Genomic DNA, 27,108 nt, shown 5'->3' with positions numbered 1-27,108 from the left:
AGCATAAAAAACTAATCAAGGGTGTCACGGTGGCGCAGTTGGTAGCACAATCGCTTCACAGCAAAAAGGTTGCTGGTTCAAGCCCCGGCTGGGTCAGTTGGCATTTCTGTGTGGAGTTTGCATGTTCTCCCTGTGTTATTGCGTACAGTAAAACATATGCTGGATAATTTGGTGGTTCATTCCACTGTGGCGACCCCAAAATAATAAAGGTACTAAGCTGAAAAGAGAATGAATGAATGAATGAATGAAAAAACTATTCAAAGAAAATTTTGAGTTGACAAGATCTTTTGGCTTGCACAGTGGCTCAGTGATTAGCACTGTTGCCTCACAGCAAGAAGGTCGCTGGTTCAAGTCCCAGCTGGGCCAGTTGGCATGTCTATAGTGTGTGCATGTTCGCCCCTTGTTCGTGTGGGTTTTCTCCAGGTGCTCTGGTTTCCCCCATAGTCCAAAGACATGTGGTATAGGTGAATTGGATTAACTAAACTGGCCGTAGTGTATGAGTGTGTGTGAATGCTAGAGTGTATGGGTGTTTCCCAGTACTGGGTTGTGGATGGAAGAGCGTCCGCTGCATAAAACATGTGCTGGAATAGTTGGCGGTTCAATCTGCTCTGGCGACCCCTGATAAATAAGGGACCAAGTCTTAAGAAAAATACATGAATGAAGAACTTCTTTCATTATAGACTAATTGGCAGTCTTAGATTACGGATCGTTAATTATTCCATACATTCCTGGTTGCATACTTGGTATATCACGAATTGTGTATTCTGAAGTGAATATGGATTTCTGCTTATATCATGGGTTATATCATACAATCTACCAAGGAGCAATCAAAATATAATTATTTTAAAATTTTACAATTATAGTGTCTGTACAATTAATGATGCGGATGCTGCTGAAACTGGGGGGAATTCTTCCACAAAATTTGGTAAAAGCTATTATAAAATAACAGCTAATAATGATAACTTCTCACAGAACCAATAGTTTTATTTGTCTGTTAATTTACCAAAACTGATCACAATAGTCATTAAGATTTGAAAGCTTGAATGGCACTTCTATACTAAATTGCAGGTTTTAACAAATAACGTGTGTCTGATTAAGAGAGCAAAGCTTGACTACAAAAATGACTCCTTTGTATGCCTTTTATGTTGTTGTCACTCCCTGGAATGACACAGTGAATATGTTTCATCACACACACACACACACACAGAATCACGTGAACCCACCATATGATGTTATATTCATCACATGCATTTATATTTCATCCATGTTGCGCACTGAAGCAGTCAAGCTGAAAAAACCCACTCTAGATGCCATCATTACATTCCACCTCCTCAGATTTACAACATACACACACTGTAATAATCAGAATAATCGAATATCTCTTGTTTTCATCGCAACCTTAATGCAGCAGAGATGCAACCAGCCTTCCCCATTCTTTCAGAGCAGGGGTGTAAAGTGGAGGCTTATACCATATTTCTGCTCGACTCCCCCAAAAACCCACCTCTTTCTTTCCACCCAGTGTGCCGACCCATGTTTTGGGTGGTTGTTGTTTTGTTTTTTTTGCATCCCACATTTGAGCTTGGTTACATTCTATAAACACAATATCTGTAAATGTCTTAACACTCAATGGTTTGCACAAGCCTGCACTGAGATGCCACACTGAACCTCCTCACACAAGGCAAGTGAACTGAAAAAAATGTGTGTTGACAGCAGCTCTTCTCTGTGAGGAACAGGGTAGTAGCAGGAGCGAGAGAGGGAGGAGGGAGTGAGAGAAAGAGAGAGCGAGAGAGAAAGGGAGAGAGACCAGCCTCAGCTTCTATTGTGGAAAGCAGGCAAGAGAAAGGCGTTCAAGGAGCGGACTTTAAACCCACAGGCGCAACACTGGTCACCGCCGTCGAGACCCCCGAAATCACAGGACAAGGCAACATGGAGGAGGACATGGACGAGGGACAGACCCAGAAGGGTAAAGAAATCATTTTTTCTTTCATCCTTCATTGTTTCCTCCCATCCATCTTTCCGTGTTGTTTACCTTTGTGCTTAATCCCTCGCTGCTTTTCATTGCGTCTGATCTTGTGGATTATAAAACGAGGTTAGGAAAAGAACCTGAATATGGGTTGGAATGCTGGATTATTTTTCCCCCTATTTTTGTACAATTTAGTGTAAATCCAGGGATGCACTGCCAAATTTTTTATCTCTCTGGTAGTCGAAAATAGCAGATGAGCAAATGTGATGCCACAAAAAAAACCCACAAACAAACAATAAAAAACTGATGGATTTTAGATCGCACAATGATTTTGAAGAGGGGTGTGTGCAGGGGATGGATCCTGCATGAGCGTGTGTGTGTGTGTGTGTGTGTGTGAACAATCTGATGGGTCTGTCTTTGTTTGCCACGCATTTCTGTCAGTCTGTCTGAGCTAGATAGGAGATCCGTCTTTTGCATGCATTGGGCATTTAAATATGCGTCCATTGTTCGCCCAACTCTATTTTCCTGGTTTTTGTTTGCTTTGACACAAAAGCCATTTATAACACCACCATTTGCAGGGGCTGATGATTCTCAATCATTGTATATATTTTCCTTTCTTTTGTGGTGTATATAGAAAATATTTGCATTTGACTGTGTAGCTTGAATTAAAGGAATAATCGAAATATCAGCCTTCGGAACTCTTTCATCCTCCTTTCGCTCCATCTATGACGACTCTCTATATTTCAGTGATTTTTTTTTTCCCTCCTCCTCCTCCTCCTCCTCCTCCCTTCTGAAGCAGTGTGATGATAGCAGCCATGTCAGGTCTGCTGTGCTTAGACTGTCAGTGGGTTTGTGTGATATTTAGCACATGAAATGTATGAGAGGATCACTGGTTTATGCTCAACCTGCTGGGGGGGTTGCTGTTTTATCATCCTTTTTTTATGTTTATTTGATTTCTTGAAGCAATGGATGACATGATTGGTGGGATTTATTCATTCAGTCTGAGAATCACAAATGCATATCGACACATAGCAATTTTGTTCTATATTTTTAAGCTGTTTTGCATTTAAATGTTCCCTAAAGTGCACCTGATGCACTTCTTGATAAAACTGTATACCTATTATATTGCTTTTTGGTGTTTTCTATATAACAAATACATATGGATGATTTTTTTTTTGACAATGATCTTGTATACATTTAATTTAGCATGTTTTTGTTGTGCTTTTTTAATTGTTTTTATTTTATATTTTGATTTAGGTAAGAATTACAAATAGATATTTTGGAATCTGAGACTTCACAATAACTTTGAGTGCTCATGAATATCGTTTATTTTGGTTATTAAATTCAAAAGTGTTCTTTCTATAAATTATAATAATAATAATAATAATAAATACATTTATTTTATAAATGTATTAAATAATATTATTAAATAACTATTATTCTTTATTAGTTTATTTTATTTATTAATATTATTTAATACATTCATTAAATAATATTAAATCAAATAAAGTATTAAACTATTTAACTTAATTTATTTTTAGTAGTAATACTTTATTTATTTTATTTAATAATATTATTTAATGAATGTATTAAATGATATTATTAAATAAAATAAATTAGTAAAGTATTACTACTAAACTATTATACTTTTTATGTTTTGTAATAACAAAATAATAATTGTAATAATAAAAATAATAACATTTGAGGTGATCATTGTTTATCCATTTGGCAGTCTTTTATCGAAAGCAATTTTGCTTTTAAGGAAAATTTTGACTTTTTCTAGAAATCTAAATTCCCTTGGAAAGTGAACCCATGACTTTGCTGATTCCAGAATCTTGCTTTACTCTTGAAGAAAAAAAGACATTGTTATCATTCCCAATTTCAGTGACCTAATGCATAACACTTACTAATTATACAGTAACCAAATTTCTTGAGTCCGATAATCAGATGTAGTTTATTCACAGACGTGCATTGACCAGTGAGCTGACCCAGCCGCTGCACAATAGATAAAGTGGAGAACTAAGCGGCCTCATGGGAGAATGGACATTTCATTACCTCTCATGATTATTGGATTAGAGGACATTAGGCCGTTAACACACACAGATACCGTCCCACTCCTCATCTTTTATTTATGGCTTTTTCCTGCAAATATCTGTCATCACTGCTGTTGACAGAGTAAAGTCTGTTGGATGGGCTCCTATCAGGCCCTATTGACTGTGTAACATCATCCACTGATAAGATTCTGATAAGAGATGTTCATAAAGTGAGCGTTCTGAATCAGACTTTTATAGGATCTCATGAAATGATAGAGTGTGATGGCATGACAGATGATTTGGCAGACAGTTACTATTTGCCCATTACCTCATGGATGTTTTGCCTGCCAATTCAGCGCCCATGTTTTATGCGCATGTTCTGACATAAAGGAGCAATTCTAAAAATCCATGTTAATATTTTCTTGCTGAATTTTGAGAGCGACCTGAATACCTGTACCTCACTGTATGTTGTTATGCCTTTTGTGCTATATTTAGCATCTCAGCATGTAACAAACTCCTGTTTTATTATTAATATCCCAATGCAAGTTGCACTACATAAGGATTAGTAGCAGTGGTTTGAGTTTTTGGATCAGTTTTCAAAATAAAAGTTCTTTGTTGGCACTAATGTTCACTTTTCATTCCAAAAAAATGTTCTTTATAGTGTAATATTCTTTATTCATCGTTCAATTAATAAAATATTCTGTTAGTATTCACTTAAAAGGTTGTGCGAAGAACTCGAGATGTTTTTTCTTTCTTTTTTTATTTATTTAAATCTTTGATTCGAAGATTGTGTGGTGTAAACATACTGTAGGTGTCTTGTTCTCCAAAAAGCAACACATTGTCTTAGACTAGGATGGTAAAATGAAAACAAGTGTAATTGAATTATATACCTCTGCGAGATGCAAGCAATCTGGCAATCCCATTTCCTTCCTATTTTGTTAAATACACAACCTTGTGTAAGTCCCTAGAATATGGACACTCCTATTGTTCTTACATTCTGGTCAAACCTCTCAGGGACACTGAAGTTTCATTAATTGTTCTCCAAACTGAGTCATGGCTTTTAATAGAAAGTGAACAGAGTGCACCATTGTTCTCCCCATTGTTTCAAACAGGCCAGACAAGCTTGAGAACATGCAGGTTCTTCAGCTGGTGGAATATTTAACGAGAATGCCATTTTTTCCACAATTGGTGCGTTTGAAAAGTACATACAAACAAAGGATTTACAGTCAAAAAAACTGAAGTAGAAGTAATTTTCACTCTGAAACTGAATTTTGAAGAACAACAAAGACTGCACAGTTTTTGTATTGTCCAACTTTGAGAATATTTTTATTTTCCTGAATTGCAATTTACAGTTCAGTCTAAATAGCTGAGTGAAGATGCTCGAGCAAATCTTCTAGCAGCGAGGTTGGATGAAGTCATGTAGTTTTCACTTTTCCTACTGTGTTCAGCGCTGGACTGTGTTTTCCCCCCCTGTAATCCTTGTAAATGTGTCTCCCATTCAGCCTGTTTGCCGCTGAATGTGTTGACACACGGCGCTGTAAGTGGGTCATGGAGCGCACAGGCCCGGCCCATTCTTAGGGCCTGCACCTCCACCACCGTCGCCATGGCAACCCTGCTGGTTGATTAAACATGCGCAGAGAAGCCGGTGATAAAAAGCCGCTCGCCTACAAGGGAGGGGTCAGCGATTGAGACACATCGCCTCTCATGTAGCCACTTGATGCGATGGAGTTCAATTGAATTTGAATTCTTTTCATCTGAGGAGAAAACCGCGTTTGGGGCTAATGAAATGCTAATCGTGTTAAATCGACAAATTATTCAAATTCGCTTAGATATTATTAAAACAAAGGCCAAATTGAGCTGGTTATAAATGACTATAGTGGCTTAAAAAAACCTGCTGAAAAAACAACGGAAACCATCATAGACGATCTAATGGATTCCACTACGAATACCATTAAAACATTACAAACCATCCAATTTTAACCATTAAAACCAGTTAATTTTAAAAAAATTATTTATTTAATTTTATTAATTTTAGAGAATACTGCATTAGACCCAAAAGACCCATATAATTCCATTTATAACCATCTAAACCTTTTATTGGTATCACAATACCCAAAACAGTATCTATGTTATCTCTCTCTTTCTTTGAGTCCTACTGTCTATTTCTTTCATTTGTCGCAATCTCTTATCCCTTTACTCTTCCTTTCTCTCTCTCTCCTCTGTGGTGCGGATTAGCGTTAGCAACTACAGCCTTTTGTTGCAGTCTTTGAGAGCCCTGTGAGAACGTTTCCCTTCCGAAATGCGTCTGGGTGACCAGTGGTTCACAGTGACCCCTCAGTGGCAGGGATTAATTGGAGGTTGGGGGTGGGGTGAGCGGGGCGAGGCGAGGCAGGAGTGGCACTGTGGTTGTCAGACTGACAGATGGGCGTTGGGGTTGGGTTGGGTGGGTGATCGAGCGACATTGGGGGAGGTATATGGGGGCGACATGGTGGGAGTGGCTATTGCTTTATTATTAGAGAAGCCTTCAGGATAGTGCTTTTGTTTATGATTTGGGGGTTTTCTGTCTTTTGTATGCATCATTTTTGGTTTAACATTTGAATCGACTACCAAACACTAATGCATTTGATTTATTTACAGTCTGAAAACTTATTGTTTTTACATATTTAGATATATTATATTTTATATTAAATTTATATTGTCATTTTCTGCCAATATATGATCTAAATGATTTGAAAGTTTGAAGACAGGTTATTAATAGTTTATATTTTTAAAAATGCATATTACTTTAGTGTTCATTATTAATTCTGATTTTTATATTTAAGATTTTATTTAAGTTCATCCTGCAGGTGGGCTGTGAAAATAAAATTTACTCTCAATGTTATATTATAATTTTTGGATTTCATTAATTGCTATATTAAAATGATTGAAGTAATGGACTTTCTCCTGTTTTCTGATTGATTACTTCAAACTCTACGCAAAAACAGCCTCATGATCGCTTCTGCAACAAGTACACATAAGTCTGTTCATTCACAAACTATGCGTGAAGTGAAGTTGAAAGTCTCTCTTTGCGTATTTCTGTGTGAACTATTTAATTTATCTGCATAATTGTCCAAATTAATGTCCTGTGAGTGTTTTATAACAAACGCACGCTCATACAGGAGGATCTAGCGAGGCTCAATGGTGTTTCAGCCATAGAATGTAAAAATAAACTTGCATATGAGCTTCAGATCTGTTCACTGTTCCTGTCAGCGATCTCCCAATAATATCCGGGTCAATCGCCATCAGATTGGTGCATATCAACAGCTTTAGGGTGTTTTACTGTATTTTACATTTGTTTGTATATTTTTGAATAGTAGATATTTAAAAGTAGATATTAAGTCAGTCCAGTTTAAAGCAGAAGCTGGCATTTGCGGTCTCCCTGTTGACCTGTGGTTCTCTTTGAATCTGTGTATGTTAAATAAATAAATTTAAAAAAAAAAAAAAAAAATATATATATATATATATATAGTTTAAGTCAGAATTATTAGCACCCCTTTGATTTTTATTTTCTTTTTGAAATATATCCTAAATTATGTTTAACTGATCAAAGAAATTTTCACAGTATGTCTGATAATATTTTTTTCTTCTGGAGAAAGTCTTATTTGTTTTATTTCGGCAAGATTAAAAGCAGTTTAAAAATTTTTAAAAGCCATTTTAAAGTCAAAATTATTCGCCCCTTTAAGATATTTTGTTTTTCGATAGTCTACAGAACAAACCATCGTTATACAATAACTTGCCTAATTACCATATCCTGCCTAGTTAACCTAATAAACCTAGTTAAGCCTTTAAATGTCACTTTAAGCTGTATAGAAGTGTCTTGAAAAATATATAATAAAATATTTTTTACTGTCATCATGGCATAGATAAAAGAAATCAGTTATTAGAAATTAGTTATTAGAGATGAGTTATTAAAACTTTAACTTTAAAAATTATGCAATTATATTGTATAGTTTTAATTTATATATAATTAAATTTAAATAAAATTGGTGGGCCTTTGAAAGTTGGTCAGAGAAAGAAGTGGGCCCCTAAGTGTAAAAGGTTGAGAACCCCTACATTAAACTGAAGTTCATCAGAAAAAGATTGACTTCTGTTATTGTTAAACTGCAAATGCAATGATTAAGGGTTTTAATATACAGTACTAACCCCTGTGTTTATGCAATCATAAAAGAAACAAGAAATATAAAGAAATGTTTTTTTTATTTGCATAATATAAAATCTAAATGCATATGCAAATATCCAAAAATAGAATCAATATAGTTTTTTCATATTGAGTTGCTCTGGACCTCTGGTTTAGTAAACCATGTCAGTCATACCCTAATATTACAACATGTGCCTTCAAACAAATGTGATGTGTTGTGAATCTTGCCAGCGAGTGATAATGTGTGCTGTAAATAAGATTCAACATCCTGTATTAACTAAGTGTGCAATTTGCATACGTTTCTATTACCATCATGGTCTAACACCCTTTGAGTCATGAATGTAAGGCTGCATTGTAATGTAATGCAATTCGGGGTGGCTTCAGAAAATGTGATTACTCTCAGCCAACCAGCAGGCATGCAGTTGTTTCAACACCTCAAAGAATCTCATAACAGGATCAGAAGGGCAAGTTGTATTGTGTAAATGCTAATACCATTATGCAGCTCAGTAAAATTGCAGGCATTCGAACATTTATTGGTCATTAAAACAAGAACTTAAGGATCATTCCATGAAATCAGTGCCTTTTAATCTTTTAAAAAAAAATTTATATATATTTTCTTAATAAATATATGAAATTGTAAAACACCATAAGGTTATTTAATATCTTATTTTAATTTTCTATTTCATGTTTAGCTGTTTATGTTCAATTCAATTCAATTCAATTCACCTTTATTTGTATAGCGCTTATACAATGTAGATTGTGTCAAAGCAGCTTCACATAAAAGGTCACAGTAAATGTCATCCTTGTTACAGGAATTATTACTATATTATTATTATTATTATTATTACTATACACTATGGTTTTAATCAGAACTTAGCAAAAGTTTTCACATGCTGTATATTAGCAGTATTTTAGTTCCTGAATCTAAAATTTGAAACAGTCTCATATTTGTCATTCAGATTCCCTAATTGTGGCCGCAGATTACATTTTAGTTAAGAAAAAAAGACAGTTTTTACAATAGAGTAATTTAAACAAGGACTTTACCATAAATCCAATACAGTTAAATCTGGAGAGCCATCTGAGGTATAATCTATGTATCATAATTACAAGTCAAAGCAATAGAACCTTAATATATACTAGTTACAACATGGATGATAAATCCTGTAAATTAAGTCAGCCAATCCTATTACTCACATGTCAACAAAATGTAAAAGAAACAGGGGTGACAGTAACAGGTTTGACTATTTCAAGCTGATTTGCTAATTTTTAGCTTATAGGTTAAGTCGTGAAAGCACGTTGCACAGTTTGAAAGGATATTAGACATTTTGTTCAGTTAACTTGACATTGCATAATTCTAATCAACCCCCCTTTCCTAAAATATTTAATGCAAAATCACTATTTTAAATCCAAAATAAACCAGTTGATCAATCAAACACCACAAAGAACAGTCTATATTTGCACTCATTGAAAAGCACAGCAGTTGCGATGGCAACAGGTTGATCCCTTGCCAATGCCGCTGTAAGGCCAGGTCTGAGGTTCATTACAGCATCATTACCATAGCCGTGTTTGACAGTATTCAATAATTCACATTCAAAAGCTTGAAACCGGAGCATTGGCCTCAACCAAACCGTGGTCATAACTCTCTCACAGAGTAAATCATGTAAGTTACCGCACTCGTTTTATAAGGACTGGCAAACAAACACTGAGTGGGAACATATGCAAGCTCAATCAAAGTTTGTTCTTCCTCAGGAAGCACAAATGCCAAACTTCCCACACTGCAGAAAACACAGTTTGGAAAGATTCCATAGAACACAGTAACAAACAGTTAATTAATTAACTGTAAGTAATAGAGAAGGCAATGCATTTAAATGTGAAAGATGATGCATATACATTTACTATACAATAGGGATGTTCCGATCAGGTTTTTTTGCCCTCGAATCCGAGTCATTTGTTTTTGATTATCTACCAATACCGAAACCCGATCTGATACTTCTATAATACATAAAAAAGAATAAAGTAGAGCGAAGATGTTCCTTATTGTTTATTTAATTCACCTTATTTTAACATTCAACAACTCTATTAACAAATACAGCACTGTGAGGTAGCTTGAACAATCAAGTAATAAATAACATCAATTCTTCACTTTTGGACTTTAGTGCAAACAGTAAACATTAAAAAAATCTGATATAAAAACAAACAGCACCTCAAATTAAAATATCCGGCATGCAATTCCAAGTTTACAAATCTCATAGTTTGCTATGGCAATGTTGTCGTCATTAACTTTATAATACCTCCAAATTGCAGACATACTCACGCTTTCTGCTTCAAGCTGCTTCTGTGTTCTACTTTGCAGGCATTTAACCAATAGCGTCTCTGTAACAAAGTGATGTCATGCCGCATGCATTGCTGTTTCTGTGTGAAGTCAAGAAAGAGTTCTAACTCTGTGAGACCGCATAACTATATATGTGTTAAAAAAATAATGAGAATATACAGTTGAAGTCAGAATTATTAGCCCTCTTGAATTATTAGCCCCCCTGTTTATTTTTTTCCCCAATTTCTGTTTAACGGAGAGAAGATTTTTTCAACACATTTCTAAACATAATAGTTTTAATAACTCATTTCTAATAAGTGATTTATGTTATCTTTGCCATGATGACAGTACATAATATTTTACTAGATATTTTTCAAGACACTTCTATACAGCTTAAAGTGACATTTAAGGCGTAACTAGGTTAATTTGGTTAACCAGGCAAGTTAGGGCAATTTGGCAAGCTATTGTATAGTGATGGTTTTTCTGTAGACTATCAAAAAAAAATAGCTTAAAGGGGTGAATAATTTTGACCTTAAAAAAATTAAAAACTGCTTTTATTTTAGCCGAAATAAAACAAATAAGACTTTCTCAGAATAAAAAACATTATCTGTGTATACTGTGGAAATTTACTTGCTCTGTTAAACATAATTTGGGAAATATTTAGAAAAGAAAAAAAAATTCAAAGGGGGGCTAATAATTCTGACTTCAACTGTGTATATATATATATTCGAGTTCTGATCAGGAGGTAACGTCCGATTTCAAACGAGTCTGAAATTGCGTGATCGGGCCCGATTTCCGATCACGTGATTGGATCTGGACCTCCCTACTATACAGCAGTGAAGTGATTATGTGTAACAAATGAATTACCTTAAAAAGGTCATATTTATATTTGATTTTGCAATAAGCATTTTATGTACAGTAAAACAGTGTTCAATACAGTGTTATGTCCTAAAACACAACAAATTATGCAAATAGCTGCCAGATTTCCAGTTGTTTTAACAGAAAATTGAGTATTTAGAAATATCTGAGTAACAAATAACCGATTACAGATAACTGAGTACCAAGTAATAGATAACCGAGTACTAACTAACAATATTTAAATAGATGACAATTACCATTCATTTATTCATTTTCCTTCGGATTAGTCCCTTATTTATTAGTGGTTACCACAGCGTGATGAACCGCCAACTTTTCCAGCGTATGTTTTACGCAGCGTTTGCCCTTCCAGCCCCAAATGACAATTACCATGTCATCTTTTAATGGATTTATTTTTAATCATAAAACAGCTGCCAATATTCCCACCTAATAAATCAGTAATAATCATACAGTGCATTATTTTAACAGATAACTGAGTATCAAGTGAATAACAGATACTAAGTCAATTCTATTTAAAAATGCACTTAAAAACACTTAAAACATGATCAACTTCAAGTGAACCAGAAGTTTGTTTGTTCTGAATAACACACACTGGTCACCACGCTTGCTGATTTGTGAAATCTAAAGTAATGAAGCTTTGAAATGAAACACACGAAGGCAATCATTTGGAAAAACTCAATCAGAATGACTAAGTGTCAAAGTCCATTCTCGCATCCTCCCATCCATTTTGTTATTCATGAATCACAGTGTTATGATTCACTCTGATATATGTTGCCAAGGGCCGAATTTTAAATAGTCTGCCATGGGGACAATTTTGCAAACCATTGGAGAGTAACAAATACATGGACACACACACACACACACACACACATACAGAATGAACTGGACCTCACTGCGCTCACAGTGAATGGACTGAGGATTTACTTCCAACCGTCTGGGTACTTGTTAGTCTTGTCAGGCAGAGGCTACACACCAAGAAGAGCACAGAAGACCACTTACACTAGCTTTGCTTTCTGTGTAGAAATTCTGCTGTGGTAAAACTTTAAAACTAAACCGCTGAAATAGAGCCAAACCACATAATTAAATATGATCAATAAAATAAAATATAAACCTACAAAAGATCCTTATTAAAAAGCAGCTTGATCTCTCCAACTGCATCTTTCAGATTAATAACATTGACCTGTATTCTCTCTCTACTCTCAGGATGTATTATCTCAGTTATCTTTTGCTTAGTACTCCATTATCTGTTACTCGGTGCTTAGTTATCTGCAGCTTAGTCCTCAGTTATTTGTTAAGGCCCTGATACTCCAAACAAAGTTCTTTTTCATTCTTTGTTTGAGGGCAAAAATAAGTTTGAAAAGGCAGAGTGGTGGCATACTGTTTTTTAATGGCTGTGATTTCAGTGTTTCACTCACACTGATCATTATATTTAGATCGGTGGTCATGCTTCTCATGTGTACCCCTAAACACAACAATGATAGTGGCTGTACGAAGAGAACAGTTCATAAATATCTGGTAAAAATATCTTCTTCAACCTGCCCCAGACAAGAAGCCCCATCTTGGCCCACCACATCTTTACGTTGATTTCTTTTCGCCACCAATAGACACTGAATGGCATCACTGCTGTGTGTACAGTAATAGAAAACAATGTTTAGAACTTTTAAAGATGTGACGTGACGTGGTGGTGTTTCTCGTTCAGTGTGTGACCTCCTTCTGCAAGCTTCATGTTGCGATCTTGGTGTTTTGGATATTATTCTCCAGTCTGAGATCAGTAGATATGAAGAAGAAGATACAAAGAAGGCGGAGCTCCAGAACTGGCTCACCGATTGTGTAATAGTCTCGGAGTAATGGTAGCTCAAAGGTGTTTAGGAGGCAAATCAAACTAATCCAAAAGAAAGTTTGCTTGATTGAGCTTATTTTACAATTGCCAAACAAAATGAACTTTGTTTTAGTTCCAAATTACGTCATTTCAGTTCATTATTTGTTTTTGTTTGAAGGACAGTGGTCAACATTTGAGGTGGATCAAAGATATTTTTCAAAATTGTCCTAAGACAAGAATGAATCTTGTTTAATAGTTTTAGGACAAATTTGGTGAAAGGTTTTGATCCACTTTACATGTTGACTACTGTATGTCAATGCCTTTATGGAATGCCTTCCATAGCTATATTTTACTTAATACTCGGTTATCTTTTACTCTGTACTTTTTAGTACACTGAAAAAAAATGTTTCATTGGATTTCATATAGTTCATATAGGATAAATTCAAACAAGCAAATTGAATTGTTGTAATGATCAACTTAATGTGTTTCTTCAAATTCAGCCCATATAAATTGTTTGCAACCACTTACCTTAAATTTGAGTAAATCCAAATACTCTTTTTTTCAGTGTACTCTGTTATCTGTTACTCACTATATTCTTAGAAATCGCATATCTGATACTAAGGATTCAATAATGAGTACTCAATATGATCAACAGAATCAAACACAAACCCAAACCGGGCCAATTGGTGCTTTTGAAAACACTATTGCTTGGGTTTAGGGAGGAGGAGGATGGGTCAGTCGGTTGGTCAGTCAGTTGATCGGTCACTCAGTCAGTTAGTCGTCGAGATCTTAAAAAGCATACACAGCAGCCTCTGGTGGAAAACAAGGAAAATGTAGCTCCTGGGATGTATTTGCCGCTCTCCAGAAATGTATATAGCGGTACGTTTTCAGAATGAGCCTGAGTTGTCATTGACATTTATCAGGATGTATGAAGTACTATCTTAGTACTTCTTTGTTATCAGTTACTCACGAAGTACTTTCTTATCACTCAACTATCTGTTGCTTAGTATACAGTCATCTGTTACTTACAAAGTATTTTAGTAGCTGCTACTTGGTGCTCTCCTTTCTGTTACTTGGTACTTTTTTGTATTTTGTCATCTGTTACTACATTCTTTTCTGATACTCAGTACTCATTTATGATCAATAGAATCAAACACAAACCCACAAGAGATCTTGATTAAAAGCATCTTGTTCTCCTCGAGTGTATCTTTCAGATGAGTGACGTATATGTTTTTTTCTCTTCTCTCAGGATGTATGGAGTGCTGTCTGAAATGTCTAGGAGGAATCCCTTATCCGTCACTGATTGCCACCATACTGCTGTATGCTGGAGTGGCTCTCTTCTGTGGATGTGGACACGAAGCTCTCTCTGGAACGGTCACCATCCTCCAGAACTACTTTGAAGTGATCCGGGGACCTGGAGATGGTCTGGATGTGTTTACTATGTAAGTGACAGCAGCACATTTAAATAGCCAATTTGCATAGATCTTGAGATATACATTTCATATACACACTGAAAAAAATTATTCAAACATGATTTCTTGGATTAAGTGATTGTCAACAATTTATTTGGGCTGACTTTAAACAAACAAATTAGGTAGCATAACTAAATTTAATTTGATTGTTTAAATTCAACACATATAAATTGTTTCAAACAATTCAAACAAGCAGAATCTTTTTTATCAGTGCCTAAATACTCTCTGTAAATGAAATAAATATGCTTGTATATGTAAAAGATTAGTTATAAATAAACGGTATTGATGTAATTTAAATACTATACAAAAAATTACTGTTATTTTAACTACTTATTCAAAATGAACTGAAACAACACAATTCTTGAGATTTTTTCGAGACAACTTGATTGTTTTTTGTTCAATCCACTAAAATGTATTAAGTTAACTCAATCGATTTGTTTTGGGACAACATGAATGAATTGTGTAGAATGCTGCATTTTTTACAGTGTAAGAAAATACTACTTCATTCTTTGCATGCATCGCTGCACATAAAAATAAGGCATCTATTATTAAGTACTCAGTGATCTGGTTAAATAATGCTTTCTGAGTAGTAGGTTAACTGTTAGTATTGAGGTATCTGTAATTTAGAAGCCAGTTATTGGCTACTTAGTACTCACTTATCTATTATTCACAATTGTCTTAATAGTCAATTATTTGTTAGTACTGAGTGTTACTTACTGCTTAGTCATTTACTACTCACAAAGTAATTAGTACTTACAGTAGTAATAAACACAATCCTAAGGTCACAGTGGCCAATCTAACTACAAATAAAGCATCAGCATGCATTTCTCAACAGTTTACAGTTTTAACTTCTATGCTAAGCTGCTTTGACACAATCTACATTGTAAAAGCGCTATAGAAATTAAGATGAAACGAATTTAATTGAATACTCAGTTATGTGTTATTACTGACTTTTTGTGGCACTAAAGGAAAAACTCTACTTTCAGATTTATTTTCTTAGTAAAGATTTAACTGGTTGATGAAAGTACATTCTATCTTTGAATTTGGCACAGAAATAGTGTTTAAGTACGTGAGTGTATAATTACAGCATGTTCATATGCAGCTTAAACTTACCATCAGTCACTAATTAAGCACTTAATTAAATAAATGAACTAAATCTGCACTAATTTCCATTACGACTAAGTTCCACAATTATTTCAAGTTGATGTGCATTTGTGACTTCATCTCTAAGCATTCTTCAGTTTTTATGTCTTCGTGAGAGTCCACAAACACTCAAAAAATAACTTTTGCTGCTTGTTCAAACTACTTATTTAAAATGAGGTAAAACAACACAATTCTTATATTTTGGGGGGGAACAACAATTGTGTTGGAACAACAATTGTGTGGAACCCACCATTTTTTACAGTGTATTTTACATTTGAAGCTACACTACAAAGGGAATTTAGGGGCAAAAGTCTAAAGAAATTGGCAATGCATCAACAAGCACAACAGCCAATGAAACCATAAATACACAATACATGACTGAGGTTATTGTTTAAAATAAACTCATTTGCACACTATAAAATAATTAAGTGCAATAATTAAATGTTATTGACAGTACACATGTTGACAGTGCAAGTGTATAAATGCCCCATGCATACCCCTAATTGTTGGACTTAATTTTTCTCCCACAGCATTGACATCATCAAGTATGTGATCTACGGCATTGCCTCAGCGTTCTTCGTCTATGGTATTCTTCTGATGGTGGAAGGCTTCTTCACCAGTGGAGCCATTAAGGACCTGTATGGAGACTTCAAGATCACCACCTGCGGACGCTGCGTCAGTGCATGGGTGAGAAATCACTGGCAGCTTCATGCATTGTAATTTAGAAAAGGGCAACTGCAAAGCCACTAAGAGTAACTGCCGCACATAAAGATGGCATCGCTTTATGGGCTATAAAAGATTACAGAGTGAACTCTGGGAGTTATTCTCCATTCGTTTGTCCCAAGGGAAACATGAAAGATATTGTGTGGTTGCAGCTATTGTAATTAATTCATGGCACTGATGGCTAAACTCTGCACAGTGAAGTTTTGTTAGAGAAAAGGGGATCTGACAATCATTCTTTGCCTTCAATGAACTTTTATGGGTGGAAAAATTGTGTTAAACCCTATAATGTTTTCAAAACCTTTACGATTATATAATTTACTATTGTATGCGCTCTATTACTTCTCATTAATGGATTAATATGGAACTAAACGGATTTGAATGTTTCTATGTTCATGATACCACTTTTTACAATATTGATATTTTATTTTTAAATATTATATCAATGCACTATAGGTGGCACGGGGGTGCAGTGGGTAGCGCTGTCACCTCACAGCACGAAGATCGCTAGTTCTAGCCCCCGGCTGGGTCAGTTGGCAATTCTGTGTGGAATTTGCATGTCCAAAGACATGCGCTATAGTTGAATTGGGTAAGCTAAATTGTCCGTAGTGTACGTGTGTGAATGAGAGTGTATGGGTGTTTCCCAGCGATGGGTTGCAGTTGGTAGGGCTTCCACTGCATAAAACAGATGCTGGATAAGTTGGTGGTTCATTCCGCTGTGGCGACCCCAGATTAATAAGGAGACTAAGCGAAAAGAAAATGAATGAATGAATGAATGAATGAAAGACCAACATGGTGCAGCTAAATACCAACTTTGATATAAATGGCCCTGGGAGTATGTAAATACGTATATCATTGCATCAAGTTATTGAGAACATTTAATCTGAGAATTACTAAAATTAACCTCTCTACTATTAACCAGAATTACCCATTATCTGTCCAAATTTATGAAACTTTTTGACAAAATAAAAAAAACAAAATGACCCTAAAATGTTTTAAACATAATACATTTATTATTTTACTTGCACAAACATTTAATTTTACATAAAAAAATCATCTGTTGGCTTGTCAATGCCTTGTCAATATATGTATCTCCAAAATGACCAAAACACTTGTTTTTCTTAAGTGGTTACATGAATGTATACCAAATAGAACATAAATAATCCCTAAACAAAAAAACTGTTTACTTCCTTCCTAAAATGAAGCTTTTTATTACACTGGAAAAAAGCTTTCATTCATCCAGTTAAAACAAAATAAGGTAATGGTTCAAGTCTAAACTTCATCACTGGACCCCCAAAAAAATGCCTTAATCTATATTTTCTATCTTCATGAGAACAATATATATAACCTGGTACAAAGCATATTTGTCTTGTTAAAGAAGGTCCATTAATTTAAATTCTTATATTTAACTATGTTTAGAACTTAAAATATATTAACTGAAAAATAAAACAAATAATATTTAACTGAAACGAAAGATACATTTTTAATAAAAAAAAAATAGTTCAACAAAGACTTTTTTCTGAGGAAACTTAGATCGTTAAAGGTTTGTACTTCTATGATGAGACTGTTTTATAAACAATTTATTGAATCTGTGTTATCTTTCTGCATTGTAGCTTGGTACGGTAATCTGAGTTTGTCAAATAAGAACAGGTTGAGTAGCCTTGTGAAGGTGGCAGGCAAGATTATCAGTTTCAGCCAAACTGGTCCAATGGTAATTTACCATAATTATGTTTTAAAAAGAGCTCAGGGTATCCTATGCACCCTGGATCACCAATTGTACTCTGTGTTTCAACTGCTGCTATCAGGATGTCGTTTTAGAGTTCCTATTTGCAAGACCATTAGGTCATTAAATGAGTCCAGGGGGGAGGGAGATGCACCTACAAAATGATGTATTGTATGTTGTGTGGTAATATTTTGTTAATGTGTACATGGAACTTCACCTGTGTTACAGCACCTTGCTACAATTTTAGTTTCCCTAAATGTAATAATACAGTTGAGTCTGAGATAAATTTTTAATTGAATGAAGTACTGCTTGAATTTTTTTCAGTGTACCTTAAATTAAGCATAAATGCACCAATAGCCTATTAGTGTGTCGAAGCAAAGCACCGAGGTGCTTGCAGTGACCTGAGTTTGATTCCCAGCTCGAGGTCCTTTGCTGATCCTTCCCCTCTCTCTGCTCCCCACACTATCCTGTCTGTAAATCTCCACTGTCCTATCAATAAAGCTGAAAACACACACAAAAAAACATAAATAAATAAACAAAACATGTTTTATTCATCTAGATCAAAATGGACTTGAATGTTTCATGACGAATAAACTAAATTACAAACTTCTACTAACTACCTACTTCTACTATAAATCTGTTATGTTAATGACTTTGCAAAAGATACATAATAACATTATACATAATAACATGAAGTGTATTAAAAATATTTACAGTGCTCAGCATGTACGAGTACACGCCATTTTGAAAATGAATATTTTTATCCATTTCTCAGTGATTATAGGCAATGTATTTTGGTGCATTTAAACTAAACAGATTTATTAAACAGATATATTTATTAAAATAATATTTTAGTCACCGAACATATTTAGAAATTGAAAGATAATACAATAAAATTCAAGCAAAATATTGCAAAAATAAATTACAACCTAAAAAATTTCAACGAAAATGTTTAAATGCTTTTTTGGTTCTCTTGAGTTTTCCTCTTTTTAAAAATTTGTATTTAATATTTTTCTATAACATATAATTTTGGGTGTACTAGTTTTTGAACCATTATCATAAGTTATTTTGTTAGATAAGCTCCAGATTTGGCTTTAGTAATGATTAATCTAATGTACATGCACAAATATGATATTGTATAGCTTCCTATTAAAAATATACAAATATAGATTTGTGAGGAGTGTACTTATATATGCTGAGCACTGTATGCATTACATTTAAGTCATCATATATATGAAGCAAATAAATGTATTTCTTTATTCCTATAATTGTGCTTTATATAAAATTTAACTATATTTTAAATGATATTCTCATTTGATATTCTCATGTAATTCTTTTGATTTTTGCAGTTCATCATGCTGACGTACATCTTCATGTTGGCTTGGCTCGGTGTGACAGCATTCACCTCTTTGCCTGTCTTCATATATTTCAACATCTGGACCATTTGCCAAAACACCACTGTTCTGCAGGGAGCGAGTTTATGTCTTGACCCGCGCCAGTTTGGTATGTTACATAATCAGAGAGTTTTCACTGCCAGATGTTTGTTTGTGTTCAGCTGTGCGTGGAAAGAATTTCCAGCGATTCAGTCTTACGGGTAGTCTTGTATTCCTATAACCTCATATACTATAAATGCTCCTGAGGACTGACAGAGACTGTTTCTTTTAGGTGTTGTGCCCATCGGAGAGGAGAAGACTTTATGCGTAGGATCAGAAAACTTCTTCAAAATGTGTGAATCAAATGAGGTGAGCAAACAATATAATCATATGAAGGTATTACATTTACATCTCTTTTTTGTTGTTGAAATGCTTGCTGAAGCTTTTATCACAATATATAGTATTATCACAAATTGGATATTTGAAATATATATTTGAAAGTATATTCTTACAATATTTAGCACTAATATTTGTAATGTAATGAAATGTGTGTTAATATAGTGCATTTATCATGTATGGCCCTACACTTCACAATTATGAGGGGGAGTCTCTCCACACCATCACCAGTGTGCAGCATCCACTTGGATTATGCAACAGCAGCCACAGGACAATGGCACCAGTGTGCTCACCACACAACAGCTATAGGTGGAATGGAGAGACAGTGATAGAGCCAATTCGGTGTATGGGGATAATTGGGAGGCCATGATGGGTAAAGGCAGATGGAGGGAATTTGGCCAGGACACCAGGGTTACACCCTTACTCTTTCATAAGATTTTTAATGACCACAGAGAGTCAGGACCTCGGTTTATTGCTTCATCCAAAAGACGGCGCTCACTGACAGTATAGTGTCCCATTCAGTATACTGGGGCATTAGGACTTGCACAGACTGCAGGTTAAGCGCCCCTGCTGGCCTCACTAACACCACTTTCAAACAGAACTAACAAAATATTAGACACATTTTTATGTATAATATCAAAACATAGTATGTTTTTTGTTTGTTTTGCTTTATTGGCCATAATTGTTCAGCGTCAACAGTACAAAATAGCAAAAACAAAAGTTATGTCAATGTTACCTTTAAATATATTATTATTATTAGCTCCATTAAATAAAACACATGCACATTTTGATTTTAATGAGTTATTAAACATTAACTAAGAGATTAGTGTCACATAATGTAGTCATTTTCAGCATCAGTTTAGTTTAATTGGTAACACTTATTAGCAGGGCCAAACAGAATCTGCGGATATCTTTTGCTATTTCTGCGCAGAATTTTGTAAAAAAAAAAAAATCTGCAGATTCATGTAATATATGAAATAAAAAAATATGTTTTTAACTTATTTAATTATTTAATTGAATGAATATCTTAATTATTTAATGTTTACAATGCAAATCCAATTAGATCTATTCAGTTGGTCATCAATGTAAGTGTTTCGTTTAATAAATCTACTAAAATACATAAAATATTACTTTACAAACTGTATTTTAAATAAATCATATGAACATTTTCATTTGATCAATAATATTGCTAAAATCAATTTAAAAACACTTTTGTATTTACTAATATGAACAAACTGAATTATTACAGTATTTATTGTTAACATTATGTAATGGAACTCATGTGGCATTAACTTTTTTTATTAATGTTTTGAAAATCATGTAATGATTTTAATAATGCATTTGTAAATGTTGAACTATAAATAATAAATACCATACAAGTATTGTTTATTCTTAGTTCCTGTTATTAAAAACTGATAACTGTAAATAACTGATGTTTACAAATGGAACTTTAATATCTATGACCAAATGAAAATGCGAATATGTTTGTGTTTAAAAGAATATCCAAATTACCCAGCAAGCATTTTTTTTGTTTTGTTTTTAAAAGATGTCTAATAGATGTCTAAACGTAGTCGTCTTGGCTAAAACATGGCTACATTTGGGCTGTCAGTGAAAATCTAATAGACGTCTAAGAATAGGCCAATACTACACTAGCCATCAATTAAACAGAAATGAACGACTACACATATTAAGTCTGTCTAATCTGTCTATTTAACGACTAGCCTAGTTTTGGCCAATTCTTAGATATCTATTAGATTTTCACTGCCTCAAGTTTAGCCTTGTTTTAGCCAAGCTGTCTACATTAAATGATGTCTATAAGATGTTTATTAAACACAAAATTGTTTGCTGGAAAGTCTTCAGGCACTCTAAAATCTAAATAAGAAATACTCATTCACTAATATTATGAAGTGCTCAAGATAATATCATGCATGTTGCTTATCACAATATACCCTACACTGTAAAAAAAAATGATACAACAAAAAGTCTTGACAACAAATATTTTTATATTACTTTAATACGTAATACGTTTTCAACTATTTTTTTTTTGTTAATCAGTTTAACTTAATAATTTTAGTCAGTTTGATTGATGCAAGTTGAGATGACTAGAAAAGTTAAATTGATTAAACTAAAACGTTTATGGCAGAAAAAAAATTGTAGTGTATAACTGAATATCAGCACATACATGTAGAGAAGAAAACTAGATTCACAAAAGATCAAGCAGCACAAGATTAATTTTACTTTTTTTTTTTTCTGAAAGCTGGACATGACCTTCCATCTGTTTGTGTGTGCGTTGGCTGGAGCCGGAGCAGCAGTCATTGCCATGGTGAGTTTTGACTACTCCCTACATTTATGGACCCAGTATATTAGGAGCGAAGTTAGTTTTAGTTCATTTTCTTTTATTTAGGGGTAAAAAGCAGTTTGAATTGAAATGCCTGAGCTGTGGCACATTGCATTTTTTTCCTCTCAGTAAAATAATAAAAAACATAAACTAAAAAGACCTCGGTGGTATCTGATAATAGCGTTGTGGATGTTTCGGAAATTTGCCACTGGTCAAGTCACATCATGTTCACTTAATCTGCTGTATTTCTTTAAAGGAAGCAGCCTTGCAATTTTAAACACGAAAAACAGTGCCATTGTTGCTCTCACTTAGAATTACACTGTAGTTTCTGCTATAAAACAGAAGTGCTTCTGTTTTTACTCTCAGGTGTCTGTCTTTGGCAGACTGAATAGGAGAAATGAACTGAAGATGATTTAAAAGTCTCATGTTTACTTTCCAGAAGCTTGACTTTGGCAAGCTGTTTTGAACTTCTGAAATTAACCTGAGTAATGCAATAGTAGAATTCTGTTTGAAGTGTACCCAGTCTTTATGCTCCAGAAGTTCACATTAAGGAAGCTACAGGCACCAACAACTTAATAATTAGGTAAATTTAGATTTATAAATAATTATGTACATTATGTAACATTGATTTTAATGACAAATAAATGCTAAAGAAAATGAAGTATATGTACTATATAATATGGTACAATATTAAGCGGATATACAAATGAAGAATGAAAATACAGTACTCGTAAAATCTCTGGATTTATAAATCATGTTTTTGAGTGAGAAAAAAAAGTTATTTTATGTTTTATTCTATAAAGATCTAACATTCTCCCAAAATTTAAATGAAAAATTATGATTTAGAGTTTGTTTTTGTCATAACAAATATTTTGAATGGGTTGTGATTGTAAATCAGTTTCATTAACTCTCCTAAACTGTGAATTGTTTTGTCTAAAAATAATTGAACACATTGCTTTCAGACTTTTTTGTAATTGTATGGTAAAAACAACAACATTATTTTACATTTGGAAGAAATCATCAGTAGCTTACAGAATAAATAAAAAAATAACAAGACTCAAACACAAGTACACTACCTGACAAAAGTATTGTCGTCAATCCCAGTTATAAGAGCAACAAATAATAACTTGCTTTGCAGTTGATCATTTAGAAAAGTGGCAGAAGGTAGATTTTTCTGATGAATCATCTGTTGAACTGCATCCCAATCATCACAAATACTGCAGAAGTCCTATTGGAACCCGCATGGACCCAAAATTCTCAGAGAAATCAGTCAAGTTTGGTGAAGGAAGAATCATGGTTTGGGGTTACATTCAGTATGGGGTGTGTGAGAGATCTCCAGAGTGAATGGCAACATCAACAGCCTGAGGTATCAAGACATTTGAGCTGCCCATTACATTACAAACCACAGGAGAGGGCAAATTCTTCAGCAGGATAGTGCTCCTTCTCATAATTCAGCCTCCACATCAAAGTTCCTAAAGCAAAGAAGGTCAAGGTGCTTCAGGATTGGCCAGCCCAGTCACCAGACATGAACATTATTGAGCATGTCTGGGGTAAGATGGAGGAGGCATTGAAGATGAATCCAAAGAATCTTGATGAACTCTGGGAGTCCTGCAAGAACGCTTTCTTTGCCATTCCAGATAACATTATTAATAAGTGATTTGAGTCATTGCGGAGATGTATGGATTCAGTCGTCCAAGCTCATAGGAGTCATACACAATATTAATTCTTTTTTTACTGCACCATGACTTTATAATCTATACTGTACATTATTTCTGTTAGGTGACAAGACTTTTGTCTAAGCAAAGTCAGACCTTACTGTCCTAATTAAATAATAAAAAATCAAGACATGATCATATTTTATTTTGGTAAAAAAGGCGTAATCTAGAGGCCTTTGCCTTTCATATAAGCCACTTCTGATACCAAATGATCAACTAGAAGTCAAGTTTTTATTTGATGTGCCTAAAACTTGGATAGGTGACAAGACTTTTGTCAGGTAGTGTATAAACTGTAAATCTAGACAAATTTTGAATATTTTTTAATTTAATATGACGCGGTGGCGGAGTGGGTAGCATGTTCGCCTCACAACAAAAAGGTCGCTGGATCGAGCCTCGGCTGGGTCAGTTGGCAATTCTGTGCGGAATTCTCGTGTTCACGTGGGTTTCCTCCAGGTGCTCCGCTTTCCCCCACAATCCAAAGACATGCGGTACAGGTGAATTAGATATGCTAAAATTGACCATAGTGTATGAGTGTGTGTGAATGTGTGTATGGATGTTTCCCAGTGATGGGTTGTGGCTGGAAGGGCATCCGCTGCATAAAAAATATGCTGGATAAGTTGGCGGTTCATTCCGCTGTGGCGACCCCTGATTAATAAAGGGACTAAGCCGAAAAGAAAATGAATGAATTTAATATTTTAATATTAATATTTTTGATAGTTGTCTTTTTTTAAGTGATAAATTTGATTCATCAAATGATTAAGTTGCTTGCTTATTTGTGAAAAATTCACAAAAATTAACACATTTTAAAAATTAATGCAATTCATTTAAAAAATCTTCAAAATAATTTAAGCCAAAAAAAATAACCCATTGAATTTTCCACTTTTGAGGCTAGCAACACAGCAGTGTGTTTATTTGTGTGACAAAGATGAAGATGTGAGCTGAATTAATGACATCACCTGCTTCAGCTCCTTCATGTGGATCAGGGTTAAAGTCGTGAATCACTGTCACTGCTCTCTCAGGGCATTCTGGGGGGAGAAAAATTGAGCATTAGGGGCGTTGTCGACTCTTTCTCATTGGCTTTCCTTCTGTTGTTATTTAACATCATCCTTTTATCTTTGAGCTTGTTTTCGTTTTCCTCCCTCCCTTCTCTTCTCTCTCTCTCTCATCTCGCTCACACACACACACACACACACACCACACCGAGAGACGCTGGGCATGTCGTTTTGTAGTCATGGAAACTGGAAGAAGAAAGGCCCTAGAGCTTGTACAAGCAGCGCTCAGTAATTTGCGAGGAACCATTTTCTGAAAAAGAGAATGTGGATGTTAGTCTGGGATGATGTGGCAAATTATAGAAAGAGCTTTTCCATCCCCTGCTGTGGAAAGAGCCAATTTAACTCCATGTTAAACACAATGTGTCCTCAGACTCCAGCCTTTCTTTTTGTCAGGAGAAAAAAAATTAGGGTGTGGCCCTATTCAAATGATCATGCATAATGTAGATCTCATTTGCATAATGGGGCATTGAAGTAGAGCTGCATGATTAATTGTTGAAATACCACAACCGCATTTTAAACTTCTGCTGATTTTAGATTTTATTCACAAATACATAATCAAATCTGAGTTTGATACAGAGAGAGCATTTGTCATTTATGGTTATGAAACCTCTTATAGTCTTTTCGGTCACTTCATTTTAAGGTGCAATTCTCGCTATTAGCATTTATTTATTGCAGTATGTTGATGTACTGAGACGTAATATTGAGTAGGGGCGGGACTTTCCTTTTGCACATCATTACCTAATAGCAAACTAACGGTAAGATCGGTGTGGTTAAGAATATTATGGCTGAAGCCGTCAAGCTGACGTCAATAGAGGAGCACCGCCACTCCAAACACGGAAGCAAATGGTCAGAGTTTCGTTGAAGATTACCTAAACAACCTCTTTTTTCAGTGTATTAACTTGCTTAGGTAAATTGCTCACCTAAAGAATAATGTGCGCTAGCAAAATGAGCAGTGTAAATTTTGATTTCACACAGAATTTAAGAAACACTAGATTCACTTTTACCTTAATAATAATAACAGCAATAATCAACAGTAATTCAACTGATCATTTTATTAACTTTATACACTGGCTTTAAATGATTATATTACTGTTTTTAATTTTGCACCCGCTTCGGATGTTATAACTCAATTGAATAGGTGTTATCAGTGGTTATTAGCTGATAGATATGGCCCAGTAGGTGGCTTCATTGCCTACTGGTAGGCTCAGAAGACTGTTATCATCTATCAACATGGTTAATCAGCTCTACTAATAGAGAAGACTCCAGATCTGTTTTTACATTACTGTGACGGCTGAGTTTAGGGTTGAGGTAGGTGTAGACATTAATAAAATACAATGAATGGGAAATTTAATCAATAACGAAAATAATTCTCGTGGTTAATCAGCTATACTAATAGAGAAGTCTCCAGATCCATTTCTGTTTTTACATTACTGTGATGGTTGAGTTTAGGGTTGGGTAGACATTAGTAAAGTACAATTAATAGGAAATGTGTTAAATAATATAAATAATTTGTGTTAACTTCTGGATGCAGCATATCTATACTGTGATCTATTGCTGAATAACCATGTGGATGGATGATATCAGCTTTCTGAGCCACTAGTATGCGCAGAAGGCCCCTACTGGCCCATATCTATCAGCTGATAACCGATTGATAATTCAATCGAGGGATAACATTCGAATCGGCTGTAATTTTTTTGTGCAGTCAGTTGATCTGGGTAAACTAAAATGAAAAACCTTAACAGCAGACTAGTCAGATGTAAACACTTCACCATAATGCATTCGTAATGTTTAATTAAGTTTTAATTCTTCTTCAAATACACAAAGGGTTTTTAAATACAGTAACACTTACCCTAGAGGTAGTTCGGTGCACTATAATTCATACCGTATCACATTTTTTCTGGTTCAGTTTGAATATTATACAGTCCTAATAGCTACTAATGTTTTACAGTGGCGTATATATATTTCAAACTACTTTAATTGCACTCCCTCCAGCCAAT

At 34.6% G+C, this 27,108-nt stretch overlaps 1 protein-coding gene across 1 annotated transcript in view; it reads left to right on the top strand.

The window, feature by feature from the left end:
* The first annotated feature begins 1,598 nt into the window (after positions 1-1,598).
* The window catches only part of gpm6aa (glycoprotein M6Aa), a 30,469-nt gene continuing 4,959 nt past the window's right edge, over positions 1,599-27,108 (top strand). Inside the window, exons 1-6 of the mRNA XM_056472070.1 lie at positions 1,599-1,963; positions 14,429-14,621; positions 16,325-16,481; positions 19,587-19,740; positions 19,903-19,979; positions 22,264-22,329. Of these exons, the coding sequence (XP_056328045.1) occupies positions 1,927-1,963; positions 14,429-14,621; positions 16,325-16,481; positions 19,587-19,740; positions 19,903-19,979; positions 22,264-22,329 (684 nt within the window). The 5' untranslated portion in view covers positions 1,599-1,926. The remainder of the gene's footprint in view (positions 1,964-14,428; positions 14,622-16,324; positions 16,482-19,586; positions 19,741-19,902; positions 19,980-22,263; positions 22,330-27,108) is intronic.

The sequence above is a fragment of the Danio aesculapii genome, chromosome 14 (genome assembly GCF_903798145.1).
Source record: "Danio aesculapii chromosome 14, fDanAes4.1, whole genome shotgun sequence".
Classification (NCBI taxonomy): domain Eukaryota; kingdom Metazoa; phylum Chordata; class Actinopteri; order Cypriniformes; family Danionidae; genus Danio; species Danio aesculapii.
Note: the sequence above shows the minus strand (reverse complement) of the source record. Positions and strands in the feature narration are given on the sequence as shown.